General features: G+C 42.2%; 1 protein-coding gene across 1 annotated transcript in view; it reads left to right on the top strand.

Annotated features, from left to right (window-relative positions):
- Nucleotides 1-2,958: 2,958 nt before the first annotated feature.
- Nucleotides 2,959-12,655, top strand: part of LOC134184548 (neurotrypsin-like) — a 13,831-nt gene continuing 4,134 nt past the window's right edge. The window contains exons 1-2 of the mRNA XM_062652270.1: nucleotides 2,959-3,019; nucleotides 5,592-5,670. Of these exons, the coding sequence (XP_062508254.1) occupies nucleotides 2,974-3,019; nucleotides 5,592-5,670 (125 nt within the window). The 5' untranslated portion in view covers nucleotides 2,959-2,973. The remainder of the gene's footprint in view (nucleotides 3,020-5,591; nucleotides 5,671-12,655) is intronic.

Genomic DNA, 12,655 nt, shown 5'->3' with positions numbered 1-12,655 from the left:
GTACACCTTTAGGTTTCTCAGCTGTTCAAAAGGATGTTCTACACAACAAATAACGATATAGAAATTTCATACAGAAAGGCAAATATTATACTTGATGTGTGATACTTGATAGCATAAAGGTGGTATCTTTTACCGAAAGACCTCGCCAGTGTGTTGAGGTTACAGGAGCTCGATGACAAACCTGGATTTCAAGCCTTCCTCGGTAGCACCTAAGACAAAGATAATGTGCTTTCTACATGTATTTTACTACGTTGTTTTTCTAACGTCTCGATAAAAGTATAACGTAATTAAATTTAATTTAACGAACACATACCATCCTGGGAACCAAGTTAAACATTGAAGTCGACAACGTAGTGGTCTTCATGGTCCCATGATGCTGCTAGGACCCATAGCTTGAACCCTCGTTTGATGGGTTTCTTGTGCAAACGTAGTTTCATACCAGATTTACCTGTAAAGATTCTACATTGGCACAAAGACAACACAACAACCAAGTATCCGCAGCTTACCTTTAAACCAGAGCATTCGTTCGTCTATGCAGATGTTCTGCCCCGGATGGTAAAGCTGGCGACAGACAAAATTAATCGGAAAATGTAGTAGCACTGCAACAACTAACTCAATACAGAACATACCACAATTCTTACATGCTCAAGAACAGGACGAATCTTGTGCAGCTTGTGGTGGTACTGCAGGTGGTGGCATTGCAGATAGTGGCATTGCAGGTGGTGGCATTGCATGTGGTGGCCCCCGGTACTGCTGGTGGTGGTGGTTGTGCTGCTGTTGCTGATATTGGTGCAGCTGCTTTAGCCTGACTATGTTACTGAGGGGGTCTTGGTGGTCTAAATGTGTCATCTATATTTAAAACTTACATCAAATATTTTAGTCAGAAACTAGGTCAAATATAAATGACATACTCTAAACGCTCTCATAATGACATTAAACCGCCGGCAAGACATGGCAGCATTCCTGGCCAAGGAACCTTTGCTTCGACTAGTAGTTAGAAACGCAAAGCAACCGGACAATTCCCATGGCTTCTAGCTCCCGAAGGTTGGTGTCGTGTTGCCACTGGCAATGATGAACTTTAGCGGATATCGTCCCTTGGTGTAGGTACGGTGAGCGATATCCTGGAGGACGACTTATGGGAAAAACAGAACACCCAAAAAAGATCGATCGCGCGCGCGCGATTGGCCTCGGCTTTTCACTTACTGCAATCTGGAGCCTGGTTTCATGTTGGTTAAAATTGCAATTCTGAAATAATTAAATTTTGTGGTCAGTGCATGTACACTACTAATTAGCAGTACACTCACCCGACACTCCATACCCCATCATGTAGGCCAAGACCAATCGATCTTCTACAAAACAGATTTAGAAATGACACTGCACCATGTACTAACTGCTCTCCGGATCTCATTGCCTCCTTATCCCTTTTGGAAGAGGAGCTAGGATTCACAAAACAAGTTATCTAGCATGACTTCAAAATACAACCACAGATTGTATGCTAAAGCTAGCCACATCAAGAAAAGTGTAGTGCTAGAATATACCGTTTGTTGGGATCCGGAACGTAAACAGACGCTTTCCAGGGCTCTTGGGGCTGGTGACGTTGCCTCTGGCGTTTACTGGAACTGAGAAATTTAACAATTTCGAAATACATTGCACAGGTCGACGACGAAACAACAGGCAGTTCTAAAAACCGGAAACAAAGATACGGTGCGAGAAGTGGCGTTCGGCTGGAGCCTGGGCGGTCTGTTTCAAGCGAACCAGCATTACCACCAACGCCACCCTCCTCTTCTTCCGTTCCCGACGCAGCCGATTCTTCACTGCAAAGAAATAAGGTATACAGTCAAACACAACAAATTAACATAGCCACACACGCAGCCTTATCAAATTACGCGACTCTTCTGCTAGGCAATATGGCCGTCCTTAGACCAACATCTTAAACTTCGAAAAAACGCCAAATTGAACAAATTACTTGGAAAACTCACTCCGTAGAGCCGCCCTTGTCCTCATCGGACTCTTTAGGTGCCATGAGAGCAACCTCAGCATCAAATTGACGTTGTTCCACTTCGTCCCAATTACAGTCGAAATCGAGCAAGTCACCGTCTAGTCTCGGGTAGCCAGCCCGTCGGTATTTTTTTGGGTAGCGGGGCTACAAAAAATTGAAAAGGGGAGGAGCTGGCTACGTGAGTCTAATACTAAAACGACTTCGGACTATGTATAATTAAACAGGGTGATGTATAGACTATGCAGTTTTGGTCCTCGCACGTATTTACAGTCCACAATTTTTCTGAAGACGCCTACACATGATGGAGCTATAGCCCGCTCTAGCCCATGCCATGCTACGCCCCTAAGGTAGCAGTTTGTTAGAGTCAACTTTTAGCAAGAACTAATTTTATTTATCCGAAGGAAAAAATCAGTTAACGGTGTAGAAGATGGGTGGCAGCTAGATCAACCGTTTTCCTACTTGAATGCGGCTTGCAACCACTTACGAAATTATTTAATTAAATTAAATCGTAATAAACAAGTAGATTCTAACTAAGAGCAAGCCAGGGCATGACTGCTAGCACTATGCTAACCTTTACTATACTATAACGCGTAGCCAGACCCTCTCCTCCATCATACTTCCGAGGGAAAGGGTTTGGGAAATGACTAATCAATTTTATTGGCATGTGTATCTATAGCTATACTAAAAAGCTGCAACTGGCAATGCAGGATTGATCAAAATCAATGGAATGTTACGTACATCCTAACAAGAAATCATTGCCGCTGCATGCCTACCAACCAATTAGTCCTGAATTAGCTATACCACACCAGCTCGTCTAGAGTCTTAATCGATGATATTGCAATACTGCCAGTCATTTCATCTGACAGATGATAAATGCCGGCTTTACATCATTCCGTTTGTGCTATTCTACTGGCTATCGCCTAATTAAAATCAACTTATCCGGGACATAGTAACGTCAAACTGTCAGATGCCTGATGTCGCTGTTTTCTTTGAGTATTTTGTTGTTGGCTGCTACAGTCGGTAAGTAGACACTTGGTTAGGTAGATGTTTCAGTTTCGAAACCTTTTCCGAGATATGTGTAGGCATGTACCGGTACGCTTAGTATTCGCGCTAGATCACGTGCAGATCTCTAGATCTAATCTTCAAAGTCACGTTTCAGCGAATTTCTTTTGTTGATTGTGTTTACGCTTTGATGTGGACGTTTTGGTTTGTTGTGTTAGCTAGACGTTCAGTGGTTGTCACCCACATCACACATCATTGTAGGCTCAGCCGGTAATCTCCCCGCGGCGGAGAAGGACCGGCTGGAGACATTCGCCACTCAAACAAACCGCCGACTCTCTCTAGCCAATCAAAGTGCCGTTCAATGTTTGTGCATCCTAGATACGGATGCACGTCGCTATTGGCTCTTTGCTAACGTAATTTTGCTCTGACGCAAATGCGTGTAGTCTCGACACGTGCCATCCAAGTCTTCAAACAACAAGTTGGGTTATCTTACTTTTACTCAAGAATATGCTATCCAGGTTGACTGAATGGTCGAAGTTTTCAACCGCCTATGCTCATAATTGAATTTAGCATTATGACACAACACTACATTATGTCTGATAGTTTGTTAGTTTGATATTTAATTAAACAATATAGTTTTGTTTAAGGGTTGTCAATGCGCACTTGAGGACTATGGAATTTTACTATATTTATAGCAATCATTTGAGGCAATGGATGAAAGCCCTCAAATTCTTTTCAACACACTCAAATGTATCGATCTGCTTTTAAGCAAAATTTCTAAATTGGAGTGTGAACATGTGTGCTTGATTAGATTGTTTCTGTTGCTAAGACACTAATGAATATTTTTAGTTTTCGTTGCTGTTATATTTCCAAACAAGTGACTGTAGCAGATTTCAATTAGAATAGCTAAATTTCTAGTGCATAAGATGCAGGGTTCTGCCCACTGTGGTCAGAGATGGTCGGCCCGAACATCACTTCGTATGTTGCGACCATCACTATATATTTAGCTAGTGTTTTACTTGCTCCAAGCTAATGAGCATTGGAAGGTGAGCAGTTTGTTGCAAAGGTGAGCACTTTATTCACACTGTGACACGGCAGTAGACCTGCAGTGCTGTGATACGATCTATAATACTATCTATAATACAATCTATCGTTCAGAGCACTAAGGTTTTGGTGAGATCCAACACAGCCAACACAGCAGTCTCCATGTCATCAATGAGCAAGGCAATATCTTAGGCGCCCTGTGACAGAGCCAGCCAAAGTCATCTTCAGGAGTATTTTTGCTAGACAGGATCACTGACTGTTCAAAACCTGCAGCTTGTGCATTAATGGCAGACATCTAACTATGCCATAGTATATATAATGTGAGACCGAGCAACAGTGCGATACATTCTGTTTGCGATTCTTGTCTGTTTTATGATGATTTTTGATTGACCGGGAGTTTGCTCTACTTCTTTCCCATATATTATAGGATATTTGTTTTTGCAGTAGTGAATTTGTCTAGATCACGTAAGCCACTCCCTGAAATAGACCAATCTTCTTAATGCAGCAGATACCCAACCACCACTGCAAAAATCTTGGGCAGATCACTGAAAATGTGTGTGTGCGTGTGTGTGTGTGTGTGTGTGTGTGTGTGTGTGTGTGTGTGTGTGTGTGTGTGTGTGTGTGTGTGTGTGTGTGTGTGTGTGTGTGTGTGTGTGTGTGTGTGTGTGTGTGTGTGTGTGTGTGTGTGTGTGTGTGTGTGTGTGTGTGTGTGTGTGTGTGTGTGTGTGTGTGTGTGTGTGTGTGTGTGTGTGTGTGTGTGTGTGTGTGTGTGTGTGTGTGTGTGTGTGTGTGTGTGTGTGTGTGTGTGTGTGTGTGTGTGTGTGTGTGTGTGTGTGGTGCGATAGCTCAGTTGGTTAGAGAGTCATCCTGTAGAGTGTTTACATCCTGGACCTTGAAGGGTTGCAAGTTCATGTCACAGTGATGGCGAACTATGGCATAATTTTCTTAAGCAAGAGACTAACACACATTTGCTTCTCTCGACTCAGGAGTATAAATGAGTACCTGATCATTGACTGGGGTTCTAAGTGGCCATTGGCTGTGATGTGACATCAGCCACTGGGGTCCTGGTGAGACTGCGGGTGCTCACACCACAGTTGGCTTCACAAGTTGGTGCTCCTGCGAGTGCCTGGCTCGGCTCCAGGAGTTTGCTAGCGCAGGCCCAGAGTTTCGTAGCACACAGGGTAACAGCTGGGGGGCGTGACCTCTGAGAGGCAGCTCCTGACATTTAGGCGCGTGTGTGTGTGTGTGTGTGTGCGTGCGTGCGTGCGCATGTGTTTGTTCACATGTTTTATTGTAAATGTAATGACTTATCTCTAATGTCAAGGTTTAGTATTCTGACTGGAGAGTTACTTACTCAATGTAGGTGTTTATTAGCAACTTGTTGCAGTATCTCGACTGAACACGGTGATTGTTCAGTGTACACAAATCATGATACACATATTACACATGCACACACACACATGTGCACACATGTTACAAATAGTTACTATAAGCACACTGGATTGCTACAAATGAACTGTTTGTTTATAGCAACTTTGTTTCGCAGGATCAGCTCAGATGACAGGTGATCTTCGTCTAGTTGGAGGTGATTATGACTATGAAGGTCGAGTGGAAGTCTACTACAGGTATTGAACTATCGCACTATTGTTGTGTGAACATCTAAAGTATTGTATTCTTTATTGTGGCACGGGCAGCCTAATACTGCAGTGGGAAGTGGAAATTAAAGTGAATGGTTGGGCTACACAAGACTAGACTGTTATGCCATACCTTAGCAGGGTTTTATTTATAGAGACAGTGTAGAAAGATATTGCAGTGATTAAGTTTGTATTGAGTAGGATGCATGCTTCCATGTAGTTGGTTGAAATATTAGAACAGTAACATTTATGTAGAAGACATTAGGCAATATACATAGATCTGTGAAAACTTGAAATGTACCATATCTTTTGCAAATAGACCACATGCTTAAAGTTTATCTTATGCTTGATTTAATTAATTTAATTAATATAGCCTTTGCTCGAATAGAACTCGATGGAGTACTAATTATTTCTCTAGGGTAGCAAGACCTACAGAAGACTGAAACTTACGTACATTAAATGTGTGTTAGCAGTTTGCTGGTAATTTATTTTTCTGTGTGACTAACCTGAAATATGTCTGCCTGGCAGCTAGGAGAATTATTAGAGCTCTAGTTTTAAATAGTGCCTCTTGGTTTGGTAGAATACCAGTGCATAACATACATTAATTAATAATAGTACATGCACTCTCTTCGTTTGTGTATGGCTCTGAATCCTCTCAGCATGAAATTACGCAGAACTACTTACAACTATTGGATTAGCACTGAGTTGGCGAGACTGCCAAATGTCAGCTTGTCAGTTATCTGCTTTACATGGATGATCTGAAGCTGTATGACAGAAATTCTGGTCAGCAAACACGGTTGTTGCACGCGGTTTGTACCTTCTGTGATGACATTAGATGAAGTTTTGTCTGGTCAAGTGTGCTGTTGCACACTTTGTCAACTACAAGCTGTCTGGACACTGTCACAATTCTGAGGTGACGGTAGGAAAATGAGCATCATCAACTGTCTGGTCAGTGGAACCAAGTCAAGTCTACAAGTATTTAGGTGTGGACGAGAGTAATGGTATCCAGCACAGTACTATAAGGGAGATGCTCCGTCGTGAGTACTTTCTTAGAGTGAAGATGGTTCTCTGGATGGAGTTGTACAATCGGAACAAGCTTCTGGCCATCAATGGGTTAGAACTACCTGTTCTCACTTATGGTTTTGGTGTTATTCTTTGGAAGACCACAGACCTGCAGCAGCTTGATCGGAGGACCAGGAAACTTTTCTCTATACACTGTGTCCACCATCCTGTTGCAGACGTTGACCAGTTGTACACTCTGTGCACTGAAAATCGTTAAAGGTTACAACAGATCTAGTCGACGTATCAGGTTTGGATTGTGGGGCTGGACTGCTACCATCGTAACAATTTTGATCTCTTTATGCAAATGACACAGGAGTGTGATGCTAGGAGGTCCTCTCATTCGATCCAACGTATGTTTTGTCAGTATATGGCACAGTTGCAGAGGAATCTGGCTAGGGACAACAATTTGCAGAGCCTGCACGGAAGTAGGACAATCCTGTATGATGGTGTCTTTGAGCAAACACCTCAGCCGGATGAGAAACATTTTGCATGTGCAGCAGCAGCAGTTCTCTTCGTGTACAGTTCTTGGGCAGAAAGCGTATGCATGGTAGTATTGCCGGCTGATTGAGAAACACCTTTGAATGTGAAAGAGACCTAAAGATGGATGAAGTCGTCAAATTTTCCGTCTGCAACCGAATGACTGGTGATTGCTGCTCAAGACCAAGCTTTTCAGTCTCAGTACTTGAGTACAACATTCTGCATCATGATGTCAGTCTCACTTCCTGCTTATGCAGTGCAGACCTGGAGACAGTTCACCGCATTAAGGCAGGCTGTAGTGCTTTGGCACCAATAGACTACACTGATTGACAAAATCAGGTGGCCTTCATCATTGACTGGGAGGTCTATTGGCAGTTTGGGATTTCATTGGAGAACAGATAGTACTGGCATCATTCTGATAGGCTCGTGGAGATGAACGACACGCTGTGACGTGGGATACAACCATCCCTACTGCTAAGAAGATCAGTGCCAATCGTCCTGACATCTACTTCAGAAATAAGAAGACAAACAGTTGTCTTCTTATTGATATCAGCTGTGCTGCTGAAAGCAAAATTGCCAGGAAACTGGCTGAGAAGTTGACGAAATATAGTGACTTGCGAGTAGAGGTAAGCCGCATGTGACAATGTCGGACACTGGTTGTTCCAGTGGTGTTGGGAGTGTTGGGCATAGAGCATGCAGGTATAGCACAGTGGCTGGACATCATTCCAGGGCATCACAACTTGTAGCACTTACAGAAAACGGTGCTTTTTGGACCCAGTCAGATCCTACATAAAGCCATGTCTTCTGTTAGACAGCCATGATGGTCTAAGCACCTCAGGGAGGGTCTGCTTAATAGAGACCTTGCGAAGACTGATCTGGCATGACATATAGTAATTTTTTTGCACAACAGGTGCAGTTTCTTCTTGCGGTATACAGACCAAAAAATTACAGCAAGAGAAGAAGGGAAGAAAAAAGAGACAACAAGAAAAGCAAGAATAACAAGACTGATCGCCTTGTTTGGTCATTGTATGTTAACTGCAAACAAGTTTTTACTACTACAGTAGACATTGAATGTAATGACTTGTTTTGGGGTCTCTTAAATATGTCAGTATACCCGAAGTGTTACTAAATGTGAAGTTTATAGTCTGCCACCAGATTGTTATTGCGGACCTTCAAATGCATTTACAGTGCATGCACAGTCTTGAGAAGGTTATTTGGCATGTGAGTTTGTTGAACATTGCAACAACTCTATTGCAGAACTTCAACAATGTGAAATGTTACTTATAAATAAAGCCATATGCACATAAGGACATTATGACAGTATAGTTACTGAGTTACTAGAGTAAAAAAGTCAGAGGTATCTTTTTGATGATGTAATTATATAATGCAAAAGTCAGAAATATGATGCAATTCTGCTGGCCTTTGCGGCAAGTTGTTAAATTTAATAGTTATAACATGGGTGGTAGGGATGTTGGTGTGTTATAAGACCCGATGGCGTGAGAGCTTATCACCAAGATGGCAAGGTTAAATTATCGAGGTGCTAAGCCCTCACAGCTGAGGTGTATTATTATGCCAACATCCCAGTCACCCACGTTATGATTGATTTTATAACATATCAACTTGACTGCTGAGTGCAGCCTTATTGGACCTGTTTGATTGGCACAAGATTCAAACCAGTCTTTTGTTACACATGGAAGTGTCACTGGATCCAGATTTTCAGCTATCGAAAAGGTTTGCAACTCCCCTAGGAGCTGAAAAGCTGCTGGAATATTCAAAAGGTTACATTCTAAAGACAACAAACTACAGCAAGAATTGGATCAGAAAAGTTTTGAAGAATGGTGCTCCAATTGAAATAGAATGTGCCAACGACAGCGATGTTCCTCAGACGTTCTGGCGACTACAGATCTATCGATCCTCCACAAATGCTTCAATTGCTTCATCTTAGAAACCCGGAACAAAGATGGTAAGCCCTACCCACCAAAGACTTTACACCTTTTGCTATGTGGTCTGCAGCGTGTCATGCGGCAAGAAATGACCAAAGTCTTGACACTGGGAACAAGAATGATGAACGGTTTAAAAACTTTACAGAACATTTGACAGGATCTGCAGAGAGCTGCATCGAGAGGGTGTTTGTACGGTCATACGCCATACAGATACCATTACATTGGAAGACCAGCCAAAACTATGGAAAGCTGGGGTTATGAGTGTGGATACGCCCAACCAACTGTTGAGAGCAGTGGTTTCCTATAACAGAATTTTTTTGCTGAGGAGTCTCAGAACATAGAAATCTAAAGCTAAGGCAGTTTACGCAGTCCTGCAAGAGAAGTGAAAATGGAGAAGGCGAAATCCAGCATGTCTACACAGAATGTGGGTCCAAGAACCATCTGAAGGTTGAAACTCGTTCTTGTGTACTCCAGTCCATGCCTCGGTGAACGCTGTCATGTTAGCCTTCTAGATTTGTACCACAGTCATCTTCCTTGGAATTGTAGGCGTGATGCTGCATTCTATTTCCGACCGCTAGGAAGTCCTGCCAGTGGGGCCTGGTATGATAACCAGGCTATAGGCCTTAGAACGTTGAATAGTATGCTAAAGACAATGTGTGCTGAAGCAGGGATACCTCAAAGACAATCCATGCTCTATGGGCGTTTGGAGCTACAACGCTTTTTAGCACAGGCATTCCAGAGCATCTCATACAGCTTCAAACAAGGCACCGGAGTACAAGCTCTCAGGCTATATCAACAACCATCAGAAGATCAGCAAAAAATAGTCACGAAGGCCTTGTCTGGAGAAGATCATTCTAGAGCTCTGTAGCAACATTCTTCGATTCCCCAAGATTCTGAACAACCACCGTAAAAGCCTGCCAAATTAGTTGGTGACTTACCTAGTGAGTTAGGAAGTCATTTCTCAAACTGCACTGTCAACTTTTACTTTGGTAGACAAGATTGATCTAGAGAGTTGCAACTGTTGGTATATAATTACTATTAGTGTCATGTTTGTTGTGTTTGCTGTGTTTGGCTAGAGACTGCAGTATCATATATCCTATTTTTTATGGTGTTTGCTAAGTGTAGCTAAGTGCTTTGTAGTATAGAATTGCTAGGTAATTGAATATATGGTTAGTGTTGATTACTGGTGTGAAGTGGTGGTATATCGTTGACCTTAGGTGTTGTATTGCTGATATAACACCTGCAATAGACCAATGAGTGCAAGTAAAGGTTACGTGATATGTTATATCAGAAGTTAATTCTGGCTTTGGGTGCTCAATTATGTGTCAATAAATCTGATACATCGATATGCAATGTTGCTAAATCCAAGGTAAAAGCAATGTTAGAAACCCAGCTAATCACTGGGGAAAGAAAACAAGTTGTTATATGCAAACTGTTTGTGAACCCAAAGTCATTTTATCTAATAGTTATTGTATTTAATTGTTCTCTTTATACATCAACCATGATATATGTCTCAGACTATTTCTTAGTTAATTCAAGTGCTCTTTTCAGGTACATAGTCACTATGTACCTGAAGAGAACAATTGAATTAAGGAATAGTCTTTATATAAGTCTGTTCCCTCTACACTGTTTCAGATGCTTTACTAAACCAACTACGCAATAGGTCCTTGGTTTGTCTCTCTTTCTTGTGCCCAAACCTGTCTAATGCCTTTCTGAATGCCTGATTTATCATTTTTACAGTTGTGACTTTGTCAAACGTCCACAGATGACTCCCTTAGAGTAAAGAAGAGCCAATTGAATATCTGGTGTAGTGGTCCGTGTCACATCAGATACACAAGGTCCTCTTAAGCTAGCAACTGCAGCATTTAATGCTTAAACAATCTATCTATAAATTCCCACACAGCTTGAAAAGAGGTAAACTAACATTTCTATGTCCAGTCTTCGTGAAAACTAATACCTAAGTTTTCTTATAATTGAATACTAATTCGTGTCTCTCTGCAAATGAGGAGTACAAGTTGATGACTCAATCATATTCTCTTAGTTAGCTAAGATTATGCAAGCAAGAACCACTTTTCCAGAAAAAACAAGGGTTCCTTTCTCCTTTTCCTTGATTTTAGTCCCTCCAGTTTCAGTATAATTGACATCTTGGCAGTTGCTGATTTATGATTTTGAATCATCTTGGCCGATCTTTGCTACTTTGCGAAGTGCTTGCAATATTTTGAGACCAGTATATCATGACTGACACCAGGTTTTGTCCTCCCGTACAGAATTGCTTCTGTTTCCAGTTTGTCTCATGATGAGTTGTTCATCCACACTTCGGTTGAACAATTCTGTGGCACAAGTGGCTTTCTCTGAATGATTCGCATAGTTACCGACAAAGCCTGCTTTTGCACACATCTCTTTCACCAAGCCAGCTAACTTGTTCATACCAATGACTTGCTTGCCAAACCTTGGTGGTTTATCTCCAATTGGCTTCCAATAAAAATCACCTGTTTCTGGAATCAGTGAGAAGTAGTGCAAATAAAAATCAACAACACATCTGTCTTGGAGTTCATCACGATTTGTGTAAATTTTTAAATCCTAGCTTTGTATCTTCCGCTGTGCAAGACCTTCTTGGAAGTTCTCGGTGCTTCTACCACTGAACCAAAAAAATTGACCATGGCTGTCGCTACCAATCTCAAACTGTTCTCTCTTAAAAGCACGATGTTCGTCGCCTTCTCACATTCCAAACAATTTGCAGTTGTACCAAAACACTGCATAGAGCAAACCCCACCCAGTGTCATGACTGAAGATTCCCTTTTCCCACAGTTTATTCTCTTGATCAGGAGTCAGCGGTTCAGCTATTCTAGGCGTCACTCCCACTCTTTGCTTTTTCAACTCTTCATTCTAGCATCTAGGGCACAACGTGCTTGAGCAAATCGAGCATCCTTACCTGCAAGAATTGATAAAGTAGGCTGACCATGTTCTTTGAAATGACGTTGTATGCCAGCTACCATCATAACTATAGTGTACTGGAAGGGTAAGACGAACCATCCTGACGCCGCGCTTCCATGACAAAGTAGGCAGTACATCAACGAGTTGAACCGGTGTTATGTAGTCCAGTTCCAATTCTTTGAAATGTTCTCAAATGCCACATCAAGAACGAAACTGTCATGGCCCAAGCTGTTGACTTTTTGTTTTGGATGGTATCCTCATTGTCTTTACCCGAAACTCGTGCAAATCGATGTTTGGATTGATCTGTGCTCAATTGGAAGTCTTCAGTATCGTCCAAATCTTCTCGCAGCCCTTTTTTGAAACAAGCAATCTGATTTACAGACAAATGAGACCAGAAAGAACTGCCTTCTGCCATCTTACACGTGCATGCCACTAGCCAGTGGCGACGGAACTGGGGGGGCCGTGGGGGCACGTGCCCCCACAAAATGCTCTCCGTTATCTTAGGGTTAGGGTAACCCTAACCCTAACCCTAACCCTAAGGCATAGAGTTAGCAGTGTTC

Source organism: Corticium candelabrum, chromosome 9 (genome assembly GCF_963422355.1).
Source record: "Corticium candelabrum chromosome 9, ooCorCand1.1, whole genome shotgun sequence".
Classification (NCBI taxonomy): Eukaryota; Metazoa; Porifera; class Homoscleromorpha; order Homosclerophorida; family Plakinidae; genus Corticium; species Corticium candelabrum.
This window is presented reverse-complemented; position numbering and strand designations above follow the sequence as displayed.